Source organism: Odontomachus brunneus, unplaced genomic scaffold (assembly GCF_010583005.1).
Source record: "Odontomachus brunneus isolate Ranch 3 - 2012 unplaced genomic scaffold, Obru_v1 Obru_scaffold_104, whole genome shotgun sequence".
In the NCBI taxonomy this organism is placed as follows: domain Eukaryota; kingdom Metazoa; phylum Arthropoda; class Insecta; order Hymenoptera; family Formicidae; genus Odontomachus; species Odontomachus brunneus.
Window position 1 is genome coordinate 606650 of NW_022639554.1, and position 13363 is coordinate 620012.

At 42.2% G+C, this 13363-nt stretch overlaps 1 protein-coding gene across 9 annotated transcripts in view; it reads right to left on the minus strand.

Moving 5' to 3' along the window:
- The window catches only part of LOC116849033 (zinc finger protein 91-like), a 15517-nt gene extending 7284 nt beyond the window's left edge, over positions 1-8233 (minus strand). For 2 of the 9 annotated variants that reach the window (XM_032825756.1, XM_032825760.1), the window contains exons 1-4: positions 1631-5662; positions 1044-1277; positions 659-859; positions 112-516 (exon numbers count right to left, since the gene is read on the minus strand). In XM_032825756.1, coding sequence (XP_032681647.1) covers positions 112-516; positions 659-859; positions 1044-1277; positions 1631-2176 — 1386 coding nt within the window. In that variant the 5' untranslated portion in view covers positions 2177-5662. Of the gene's footprint in view, positions 1-111; positions 517-658; positions 860-1043; positions 1278-1630; positions 5663-6755; positions 7596-7659 lie in introns of those variants that run through there. The other 7 variants (XM_032825751.1, XM_032825753.1, XM_032825752.1 and 4 more) reach the window with 7 other exon arrangements.
- Between the last annotated feature and the right edge of the window lie 5130 nt (positions 8234-13363).

The following is a 13363-nucleotide window of genomic DNA, read 5'->3' on the forward strand; positions in this document are numbered from 1 at the left end:
CGTTTTCGTACGGAAAATAGAAATATTGGCGTATTTCTAATATTAAAACTTTTTAGAGACCATTACGGGCAATACATCCTCAACGATGACTAGGAATTCCTCTCAACTCACCTCCTTATTTCCATACATCTTGGCCAACTCGGTGTCTCTCGCAATCTGCGCCAACTCTGGCCTGACTCTGACGCGCGGGACCTTCAGCAAAGTCGTGGGTGGCCCACTGTTGACTGCATTGCTTGGCTTGGAATTAGGTGAGCCCAGTGGAATCAACATTGGCAATGGTTTCTTCGACTTGGGCGAAACCACTGGTTTGTGGCATTCGGCTAAGTGACGCTGCATCTCAGAATCCCAGGCCGTTATGAACTGGCAGCCCTTCTCCTCGCATTTTAACGCGATGCATTCGGCACCAGCCAGAGCGCTCTTTTTATCCTCTACTAGAATCACCGATGAATCCGACGTGTCGGGAATACTGGACGCCATCAAACCTCTCATACCTTCTTGGAAGTCACTCGCCCCAACCTGAACAGATATTAAATACACACATTATGTTATACATATGTATATACACACACATATATACGTGTATGTATGTATGTGTATATATTATCGCGCGTTTGCTTAATGTGCTTGAGGAAAGAGGGTAACTGATGTGCCACATTACCTGATTATAGCGTTTGGGACTATTGCGCGGCTTACGTTCGAAAGAATTATTACTCTTGCGGCTGACTTGACCCACCGGTGGGTCATGGTGATTGGCCTCGTGCACCGTCAAGCTCTGCCGAATATCAGCAGTAAAGTTACATGCACGACATTGAAAAGCACCCGCACATCCGTGATTCCGGGTATGTCTATCTAGATTCCACTGAAAATGATGCCGATGGCACGGGATTAATTTCAGCAGGGCGGCCTCTCCGAACGACAGAACGATTTCTCGACAAAAAAGCAATCTCTAATTGTTCTTTGAGCATTTTGTGTTTTTTTTTTTCGAGCGAGTTGGCGACGTAATCATACATTTCTGCGGAACTAAATAGAATGGAGGGACAAACCTTATATGGCGTGCGAAAATCACAAGCATCGCACTTGACCATTGGCATATAATGATATTTAACATGCTTAGTATAACGCGCTCGGACGTGAGTCGCGTAGGAGCATTTTGCACATCGAAAGAATCTCCTTTTCAAATGATGCACCCTTTGGTGATCTTCGAGATCTTTCACGTTCAACGCAACGTACGAACACGCAGAACACCGATTTTCGACCGGGCTGTGTGCACTTTTGCCCTAAAAATTACAGTAAAACATATTCTTGCAATCTATATGGGAAAGAAAGAGACACTCATGTGTGTTGTAATCAATTTTCCTAAAAAAAGCTCCGCAACTTCACTTCCATTTTTTTTTCTTTCCTTTCTCTCTCTTTTCTTCCTTTTCATCGAGGCACTTCCCGCTTTAAAAAACACGACAATCAAAACGAACAGAAAAACGACAAGAAACAGACACACGAATGAAAGAGAAAGAGAGAGAAAAAGAGAGAGAGTGAGTGAGAGTAAGAGGCAAGAACACAAGAAACATCGAGAGAGTCGGCTCGAGGGTGAAAGGAAATTGAAGCTTTGAATCAAGCAGTCCCAGCGACTCACCTTGTGCTTGTGATCCCTCCGCAGATGCTCCAGGTAGGCCTTGATGCTCGGCAGCGTTTTCGGGGGCTTACAGTTCTTGCATTCGTAGGAATTCGCGTTTGGCTCGAGATCGATCACCTCCTCGTCTTTCTTCAGGTCGACATCCAATGCCGGCTCGTCCTCCACGATCATCAGCTCGCCATCATAGCTGTCATCGTCGTCGTCGTCGTCGTCGCCTCCGCCGCCGCCATCGTCCACCTCGTTCGCCATCGCGCTCGCCTTTGTGTACTCGGCTTTCGCATCGGCTGGCCTGGCGTCGCGCTTTCTCGCATCCGCGAGCTTCTCCGTCTCTTTCAGGTTACCTTCCGCTCGACGAGATGTAGCCTCCACGGTCACGGAAGCATCGGCGGAGTTGCTCTTTCCCTGCTGCTGTTGTTGTTGCTGCTGCTGCTGCTGTGGTCGTGGTCGCAGCATTCGCAGTCGGGGCTGCCTTCCCGACATCTTGGACGACAGCCGCGCGCTTCCACGCAGACTTCTCCGCTCAGCCTTGCCTGCCGCGGGCAACATAGCGCTCCCTCCGTAGGACCAATAATTATTCACAGTCCCCCGATGGCAGCCCAAGCCTCGTCAGCTGGCTCATCGTCGACCTGTGCGCGGGATCAGAGATGTGTTTATACTGCCGTCGCTGCTGGCGCATCCGCGCAAACGGCGCGCCTCGAACGCCTCCTCGGAGCGTTCGCACGCTGACCCGAGGCTGTCTTGACTCACGGTGGAGCGATTAAAAACCTTTATCGAAAGCGATATCGCGGGACTCGTCAGTGACCACCGGCCATTGCCATCGGCGATGCGTGTCCCTTTTTATTACGTCTTCGTCGTCGTCGTCGTCACAACGGTACAGTCTCTCGAGCCACGCAGCCGTAGCGAATTCCGGTTCGCGTTTCGGCGGAAGTGGCGAGGCCTCATCGGGCCTGCGTGCGCTCGCTCCGGGTTTCTCACAGTGGAAGCGGCCGAGACACGCCACAGCAGCGGCGGTGACGAGCCGCCATGTTTTTTCCTGCCGTCGTCGTGAAACGATCTCTTCCGCTCACGGACAGGAAGCTCCCCCCCCTCCTTCCCTCTCGACGTCGTCGCGCCGACGGTTTTCTTTCTCGATTTTTTTCCGGCGAAATCTCAGCGGGAAAACGACGACACGTCGGCAGCGATGTTTTCCAAGTTTCTTTCGAGTGTTACCACCGCGTTCTCACAGCTTCCGCGAGTTCCTCCTACTCTACGCGCACCTTCTCCTCTTCCTCCACCACCTACTACTACCACTCTTCTTCTTCTTCTTCTCTAATGGCGACGATTCGCTTGAGTCTACGGACGGACGGACGTCGGGGAATTCGATTACCACGCTCCTCGAGAGAACGAGGAGAGATAGCGGCGAGCTCGTGCACGACGCGCACGACGTCAACGCTGGAACACCGAGTCGCGATATATCGCAATCGTCGCGCGTAAAACGTGGCGAAACGCCGAGCTGCGCGAATGTATACAATATGAACGTGTGGCACGCGCTAACAACCCGCGTGTCGCTCTTCGCCCTTCCCTTCGCGGAACACGTTTTTCGAATCTCTATGAGGCTACGACCAGGTAGGTAGGACACGGTCTCTCCTCACGTTGACTCATGAATATGGTCGCAGGTATAACAGAACGATTTGAGCACAACGAAGTTTGGGGCTCACCAATCAGAATTGAGAGAGTCATCCCGATCGACTCTTACCCAGTAATAATACAAGTAATAATATAAATAATTGTAATTAATAATAATGACAATTAATAACGAAACTATCGCCGGTAGTAACCCCCCAATTTTTCAAAATACCACATCTACTTGGGACGCGTGCAGATTCACGAAGTACGCGCGCGCAATGTATGACGCAAACTTAAAGGCGTTCTAGTATCGCGTTGAGTATCCGACAAACAGTAAGTATACATCGTAATGATATCAATGATTATTTGATTGATAACGTTGTTCGCGTATTGCAATCGGCCACGATCGAGACTCTATGAGCCATATTCATAGTTAGATTTTATATTTAAGACTGTCTTAAGTTTATTATCAGACACTTCATAGCCAATGAAATGATCCATAAAGCAGATAAATTTAAGACGGTATAAAATATAACTATGAATACGTACTTATGAGTTTCAATAAGGATCACTGATTTCTCTGTACATAACTGGACACGTTATTCACTAGAATTGTCTTCTATGGAAAAAAAATACGCGTCGACGAGTAGAAGGCTTCACTTTGCAGTATTTAAAAATAGGGAGTTTTTGCAAATGGTATAAATACGGTAAACGTTAAAATGACGTCATTGAGTCAAAAGACCAAACTGCGCATGCGCATCGGTCACCTTAACGCTATTCAGATAACGTGCGAACGTTATTCCTGAAAAATAGCATTCACGAGTAACGTCGACGTTATGGCTACCAAAATGAAATCTGAACGATTGAGATTCACAAGTCAAGATGATCTCATACTTTTAAGGGAGATTATATCCCAAAATCCATATGAAGAGAGTGAAAAATGGAAAACGATTGCAGATCGTGTAGGATACTGTTTTATCGTACGTTACCATAGCATTCACCGTGCAAAAACTCTTTTGAAGTAAGCGACGTAAAAACGGAATACGTATGAAGTCACGTGACTTCAGCGTTTACCGTATCTAAAATACGGAATTGCAAAAACTCCCTAATATCCAAAATGGCGACGTTTCATGGGGAATGCACTGGAACGCAATTTTTGTCGGGGTATCTGTATTAAGTGCAACGTTGCTAGGAGAACATAAAAATGACTTTAACATGCCCAGACAGCATAAGATCTCCTGAGAACGTCCTAAGGACGTCCTGAAGACGAAGAAATGTCCTCAGGATGCACGTTTTACATATATATATGTATATATGTATAATATTCATATATCCCGATAATAACTGTACTCCAATGTGTTTTCGACCAAACGTCATATTGGATATTTCCAAAAATATTGCAACCTAAAGCCTTCTATTTTATCGCCACAGCATATCCAGTGGTATATAGAGATCAGTAGCAATGATCATCGACATCATTATTCGGAACTCGACTTAACAAGTCTGTTCGTTTTTGAAGAATTTCTAAACTAGTATAATAAGTTAGAATGAAACAATCATACTTTCTTTCACTTTAACTTATTGTATTAGTGTGCACTCTAGTTCAGAGATTCTTCGAAAACGAGTAGACCTAATGTTTCTCCTTATCTGCACTCCTCGTTATACTTCTCTCTGAAAACAATTAAAAATATATTTGGACATCGGATGAGACAACGAGCAGTGAGGAGGATCGCTTAAGTGTTAAGTAGAAAGAACATCTACGACGATAACGGGAACCGATAATAATGTTCTTTGACGAGACAACACATACACGACTCGCGAGTCGTAAATCGAATATAGTAAAGTGGCCTTCATGGTCGCGAGGAATGCCACCGTGCCTACCACATGACGCCATGATTAACCCCGCACCGCCGATGTGCTTTTCTACTCGTGATCTCGGCGTTCGCGAGCGTATCTACGATTCGTCCGTTCCTTCGTTCGATCGATCGAACGAACGAACGAACGAACTGAACGCTAATATCAGATAAGTTCGGAAAATAGAGCGTATAACGGCGGAAGTAATGGGGAAAAAAAATGATATTGTAATAATGTTCGAAAAATATTTGAACTTGGCGAGACATTAATGGCATTGCATACATTTTGAGAATAAAGTAACTTCTCAGATAGCACAAACATCTGAAAAATACTTCTCAGACTCGAGTATTAGAGTAGAAGTATCAATACTTGGACACGTACATAACCTAACTCACGTGCTTAACTCTGGACACTTTTATGGTTTTAGTCTCTCTCTCTCTCTCTCTTTCTCTCTAAGCAAGAATATTTAAACTTTCAATGTAGAATACACATACATATGTTGAATGTATACATATATTCTGTGTTAAAAATTTAGACATAATATTTATATTCAAATGCAAAGATCAAAAACAACAAGAATATCCAGGTTTAAGTCAAGAGATGGATACTTTTACCTTAATAGTCGGCATTTGAAAGTTGACTGAAATAGATGACATATCAGGAAAATCGATCACGAATCTTTAGGGGACCGTCTAGAATGCGGTCGCAGGTTATTATTATCCTCCCAATATTTGGTTTAAATATTTACTGTAATATCGGCGTTAAGCTGTCATTTGCATAAAGATATGTTTGATTTAAGTTGTACACTTTGTAGAGCGTATGTATATAGAACTGTGGTCGTATTTGTGTTTTGAAGTCGTAGCGCTAGTCTGTAAATCGATCATGTATCTATTTTCTTCGCGTAAACTCGTGAAAAATGATAAAATTTATTGAATTCGTCAATAAAATTTCTCATTTTTCACGAGTTCACGCGAAAGAAGTAGATAAAACGCGAAGGAAGTAGATAGAACAGAAGGGAACAGATGATCGATTCACAGACTAGCGCTACGACCTTAAAATGTAACTACGACCGTATTGTAGGCGATCCCTTTCCCTAACGTGAGCTCATGAAAAGTGCAAAACCTAACTTGAGAATACATGGAAATGTTCGCTTCTTACGAGTTTACATTGGAGGAAAAGATTCATGATGTCCTGTATAAGTACTGAAAAATTATTCATTTCTCCCGATTTCTTTTTTCAAGAAACAAGAGAAATTATTACGCGAGAGAGAGACTAATGTAATTAAAAATTACATGGTTAGATAAAATCGAGTCCACGCCAGAAGGCTCATGATGGACGAGTTCGAATTTAAAGTCAGATGTGAGCTTTTCAGCTGAACCATTATTATAAATGTAGTGTCGCACATATTAAATGATACAAGTAAAAGAATACATCTAGAAAAAAGTAAAACGCCCTTTAAGAGCTGTCCAGATAAATATACATAGTTACACAGTGTATAGTATGGTATACATCACGAAATTGACCAATCGTGTGTCTGATATAAAAGACATCTTTTTACTGCATACATTATATTATTTCGATTGATTTCCTTATACATGTACAATATGTGATTACGCAAGTTAATCTGGATAGACCTTTAGACATCGTGCTGTCCGGATCAGCATACCTGATTCTCGAGAAATTGCTGTTTTTAAATTTGCACTGATATTTCGCGTTGTGAGACGCACACGCAAAGGAACACCGCGACTTCCCGCGAGATTCGCGACTGAACAAACGTATTCTCGTTTTCAGGACGTCGAACGCGTTGGAGATTCGTCTACGAAAGCGCCGCATCCGCGCAGCGCGCCCGACTTCCGTCCCAGCGATTTCCGGTGGAGAAGAACGAGAGAAGAAGAGTGAGGGGGGTAGGTGAAGAGGGTAGGGGGAACAGCGGGGAAGCAACGTGGGCGAGATGGACGCGATGGTTCGACGCGAAAACTCAATGAGCGTTCGCGGTCTGCACGTGCGCATGCATCATTTAAGGTCGACGCAGAGAGGAATCGTCGCTAGCTAACGCACTCGACACGGTCGATTCGCTCGGCCTACGGTTTCGCCATCGTCGATTGCCTCGCTCTCGCGTCCCTTGTCTGCCGGGGACACGATCGGGAGGAAAATCCGTGAAAAAGCCCGCATCAAGTCGAGACACGCGCGCGCACTCGCGTGAAAGAGACAGAGAGCATTGCTCCTGCGAGGGAAGACGGGCGACAAGAGAAACGGCGGCCATTTTGCGAAGCTCATGGATCCCCGATCGCCGTGGTATCGGGGATCCATGAAAGAGCTCGACGAATCTTTTCTACATCTATGTATTTATTTTGATCGTCCCGACGCGCTATCGACTATTAATAGCGCGAACGTTGCGCGAACCGACGTTGGCGAAACCGTCGCGTTTCCACTTCCTCCCTGGACAAATTGTCTCTCTACTGTGCCGCGGTGCTATATATACTCTTTCACCTTCGGTTTCACCTCCCCTCCGCCCTCTCCCTTTCCCGGCCCCGCTGACGAGAACGTTGGGCCTTAATTGGGCAACAAACCTTCGTCCACCTGCGCCGCTGTTCGCGCTACGGCAAGTCTCGAGTAGGTTATCTCTTGCTTTAGCGTGCGCGATCGTGGCGGCGGCGGCGGTGTCGCGTGACGATTAATGTCGTGTCATCGGCGACGATCGGCGCGCACCCGTCGATTAATCGAGGGAGCTCTGGCGAGGACCCACTGATCATACGAGCCGCGGCGGTCCCGTTCGCCAATCTGTCTATCCGTCGTGTCGATACTCTGGCTGCGGAAGATCGTCGCGACGTCGTCGTAGGCGCTCTCTTCCTCTTAGCTCCCTCTGTTCCCCACCTTGTGCTCTCCCCTATCTTTCTGTTATCTCTGTCTCTCTTTTTCTTTCTCTCTCTCCCCTTATCTCCCACACTCCGCTCCAAGCCGCTCTCCCGAGAGCGCTTCCGTTCTCTCTGGCTACCGTTCAATCGCGGAATACCTCGTCGTCAGCGTCAACGGAACTGGCCGACGGAACGGAGAGCGGATCGCAGAAAGACTACGAGGAGGCGAACGAGCGCAGCCCTTCCCTTCCCTTCCCGGCCCCTCCTGCTGCGCCTCGCGGTCGACCGACTCGACTGGCGGCGACGGCGACGGCGACGACGATGGCGAGGTGGCGCAGGTCGGGCGCCATCTGCAATTCCAATTCCGACACCAGGAGCAGAGAGAGAGCCTGGCCTTTTTTCCTCCTGCTCTCTTTCTTCGTGTCCTACGCTTCTCGGCAGCAGATTGAAGGAAGAGTGGCTTCCCGGCTGCTCGAAGATGACGACGTCGGCGACCTTCCATTACTCGAAACCTGATTATGTAACCCATTCGGAAAGATATTGGAACGCCCCGCTCCCCGGCCGCTGTTTCTCCATCACAGTCACTTTTCTAGCCTCAGTTCCTTCGAAACGATTGAACAGCCTCCGGCGTTCGGAAGATTGGTTCTGATCGGAACGAGACTGTAGATGGCTCACACCGCGACCGGAGGAAACTGCTGTCGCGTGGCCTGCCGTGTAACATAGTCAATTGTTTCTCAGAAAGAGAGATCTGCCTAAAAACGCACAAAACAACCCCACGAGCCCTCGACTCAAATAAAAAATTAATAAAATTTTTAGTAAAAAATGTGAATACAATTTTGTTTAGTTTGGTTAAAGTGGCCAAACTTATCTGGTTACTTCAACCAAACTCTTGTAACTAACTTTGTGTGGTTACCTTAAGCAAAAATGAATTCTGATTAATTCAATTAATTTTTTCTCTCTATGCACTAGAATTGTGAATTACATCACCGCGCATCCTTTGTTTCTCCTCATGATGACGTTATCTTATCCTATTATCGCAATGAGGAGATACGATCTTCGTTCTAGAGAAATACAGCTTAATCTCGTTCCGATGAGGCGTCACCTTGGTTCCATTTATCCTACATTCTTCGCGCATCTAAGCTTCGTGTTTCTACTTTACGAAACTCGCGCCTCGAGCTGCACGTCGATGTGCAGGATCTGCTATCTTCGCATGCCGCCGCTGTTTGTCGTGTTCGCTGGCTCAGGGTCACCTACTTTGCGCTGGTGGAAGTACACCCATCCCCGCACGACGGCTCTCAGCTGTTCGTTCGACTGTAACTCGAAGCGAACGGATCTATGAAGCGCGGAAGCGGCACGCCAGCGTGCTTCAGTCCTCGAGATCTCGTTTCCTCTATGAAGTAAAGCGTGCCGATATACAGGGTGTCCTGCGCCTATGGGATCTTCTGTTAATATGAAATCAATGTTTCGGAACCTGAAATTTGGAACGAATGTACTTTGTAAATATATAATGTAACAGATAACACAGCACAAACTTCTAGAAGGATCTCTCGAAAATACTTAAAACATTTCTAAGAGAAGTAGGACGTCTTTTTTAGAATTTGTGCTATCTCTCTCTTTTCACTTCTCCCATGGAATAAAACGTGAAACATACCGATAATTACTATGTATAAGAATTATACTTTCGTTTGTCTCTCGTCACTAATCCTTTTTGTTTACCACAATCATCTTTATAAGAAGTACCTTAATCTGGATCAGTACTACAGAAACTTTCTTACTATAAATTTCATAAATTATTCAGAAATATTGTGTCTGTTACCTACATTGATTAAATACAAAAACATATGCGATATCGCAGTGTTTGTTAATCATTTATCCATCTTAGCTAATTTTTGCTATATACCTGTAAGATTATTTCTTCGAGTACTTATCACACAAAGGAACTAATATGTAATAATAAAATTTTATATTATTTATTTTGCTCTGTGTAATAAACAGGACAAATGGCGTCCTGTCTAGACTCTTTCGGATTAGAATTATTTCTCCCTTCGTATCTCTTTTATAACGCCGGGGCCGTGGAGATAAGCGACCTTTACGGGTGCAATATCACGCACGATGACCACAATAACAACTCTGATGTGTGCGTATAAAGTAGCAGGACGTTACGCAATGCGTTACAATTTCCGTACTTCTTACCTGCTGAGGAACGTGCATGCATCGCGCGCTGCCATCGAGAGGAGCGCTCGGAGGAAACCGGAGATGGCCGTACAAAAAAGATTCCTGGTATTGAGCGATGCTTGTGTTGGGCGCGCGCAACGCGCATGGTATTTTGACTAAATCACAATCGCTAAATTACACGACGGTAATCTCCTGTGAATTGGTCTTACATTAAAAAAAATATTTTGCTGGTTTAAGTAGAACTCTAAGAGCCGATTTTTCGGCCAATGATAGTTTAAACGTAGATTTCTACTTAAAATCTGTTTAAACAAAACAAACGCATTGTTAGAATAAAGTTTAAACTTGAATCTAAGTTTAAACTGCTATTGAAAAACCGGTCCTAAATGTCACAATTTACAATTTTTCATTGTTTTCTATATCTGCCAGAAAATTGTTTGTGGTATGTAGAATTTACAGCAGCAGCATTCTAACAATGTCTGCAAGCAAAAGGTGTGAAGATTATACATTCATCTCTCGTCACTAGTCTGTGTGTTTTGTCTATCACAGTTACTTTTGTAAGAAATGTGACTGGCCTTAATCTGGATGGACGCCAGACAGAGACTTTCTTGCTAAATTTCACAAATAGTTCTGATAGAAGTTCCGTCTCTGTCATCTATATTGATTAAATACAAAACATATACGACATCGCAATGTTTGCTAGTCATTCATCTATCTTAGCTAATTGTTTGTATTTAAATAATTTTCTGTACGTAACTGTAAGATGATTTTTTTGAGTGTACGTATCACAGGAAATTTTATGGAAATTCTACGAATATTCTTTGCGAATTTATATATTCTATCGATGTACTAAAGAAGTGCTGCTATATGTTCTATGAATATTTTTTTACGAATATTTGTATATTCTATGGATGTACTAAAAAAGCGCTGCTATATGTTCATAGTACGTTCACAATATATCTGAATGACATAACTAAAAATGTACTACGAATGTGCAAAAAATATTTACAAAATGTAGATTAACAATTGATTTTGCTTTTACAAGTATAGAAAAATAATTTAAGTATATTTTACCTCGTAGATGTGCGCACGCATCTATCATTATTAAATTGTAATCAGATTTGTGATAATATTAATTAAATTTTTCTCAATTTAATAATTGATTTAAACAAATGTTTTAATTCAATTAATTAACAATTGATACAAGCAAAAGCAACTGAAGAATGTTTAATTGATGATTGATTTCAACGAGTCCACTTAAAGATTATTTGGTCTTTAATTAAACTTGTTGAAACCAACTGAAGGTAAAATCGTAACATATAAAGCTAAGAAAAATATATAATATGAATAATAGAAAAGAATCAGTTTTCGATTGAATTTATTGAAGAATTAAATGGTCTTCAGTTGAATTGTCTTATATTAATCGTTAATTAAACATGATATAATTAATTAAAAAATTAATTATTCAACCCTGACTATAATAAATGCATGTTATTATCTGGAATATTATGAAAACTTTATAGTTACATAAATGCATTACATACATGCAGTAGGTAAATCTTATGGATGTTCTAAAATCATTCTTTTCTATCATAAATATACGAATCTCTGTGCTTATATATAGAATATTGTACGTATATTTATATAATATCACAAGATGTTTTAAAATTAAAAACATTCGTATTTCATAAGAATATTCATAGAATATTTCGTACTATCTAAGGATAATGGTTACAACAAAATGTTCATTAGGCAAAAAATACGAAGACAATCTCACGAAATGCAAATTAATGGTATTTCCTCCTGATCTTTATCTTCGAGGAAGATCTAAGTGAAGAACATAAATTAGCAAACAAACATTTAGCCTGGTCTATATGGATTGGAAGAAAATCAACGTTAAATAAATCCAAGCATCTGCGCGGAATAAGCATTTCCTGCATTCGGATTTGCAAAATAAATCTCGATGGGTTACATAACGCAACGTGCGAGGCGACGAAAAGGCGACAATTTCTTGGGGATAGTAGAAGTCAGAAATAACAAATAATTATCGCTAAAATACAGGCTCGCTCTTCTTAGGTACATTTTATGTGCTTTCTTGTGGCGTCTTCCTTTCCGTTTCCATTCATATTCAAGTTTTTACTTTATTTTAAACACAGAAAGCACAACTAAAACTAATAGACCTTTCATTATATGCTTTGTGGATAAAATAGAACGAATAGAATACACCCATGTCGATAAAATAGGTCACTGACAATATCAGAGGAAGTTATATGTAAATTTATCGTTTGATGTTACGGATGAGTGTGCATATTCAATCAATGCAATATATACACATATGTTACATAAGATCAAATCGTAATGCTATAGAGTCAGGAAGAATATATAACACATAAATAATTGAAAAGAATGCTGTCGAGAAGGTCAACGAGTTCATGAAGACCATTACGTTAATCAATACAAACTTTTTTTTCACACTCTATGAATATTTCCATTAAAGAACTCGCTTTTGAGAAAAAAGAAACAAAAAGCCTGACTTTTTTTCTCGATACAGATATATACATATTTTAGATTCTAGACATAATTAGTATGAATTAGTATTGCAAACTATATTCTCTCGAATATATAAATATTTTCACTTTTATATCGAAATATCTGTTCGGCTAAGTTCGTCATATACGGTTTAGCACTGATAGCGATTCTCTTATCTTTATCGCTTATTGCCAAAGGAAGATAGAATGATGCTTCCAGCGCGTAGAGAATGAACTTTGCTTTCGCAAGACTCGATTAACACCATATTGATTTTGATCGCACAAGAAATCGTGGCAACAGTTATCGCGTAATATCTCGCTGGTAATGAAAATAATGGGGTCAATCGTGACAAGATGAGATTCTTACAACTCGTGTCGTTCTCAACACATCAACCATGAAACTTCAATGTAAATATTTCTATCATGACGTATGTCATTCAGAATATTTCGTAAATGTCCTTCGTTTATAACGATAACTACATGGGTGAAGTGAAATGAAGCAATCGCAAGAATTAACTGACAAGCAAAATATTTGATTACGCATTTGATATTTTTCTATTTTTTGATGTCACGAATGGGGCGCTGTTATTTTTTTAGATACGAGAAACCACGACATTGAGGCCACATGCTGTTATTTATACTCACTGATAATATTAATACTGATGGTGGAACAACCGAATGTGACTGAGACCAATTCACATGCGAAAAACTTCACAGTA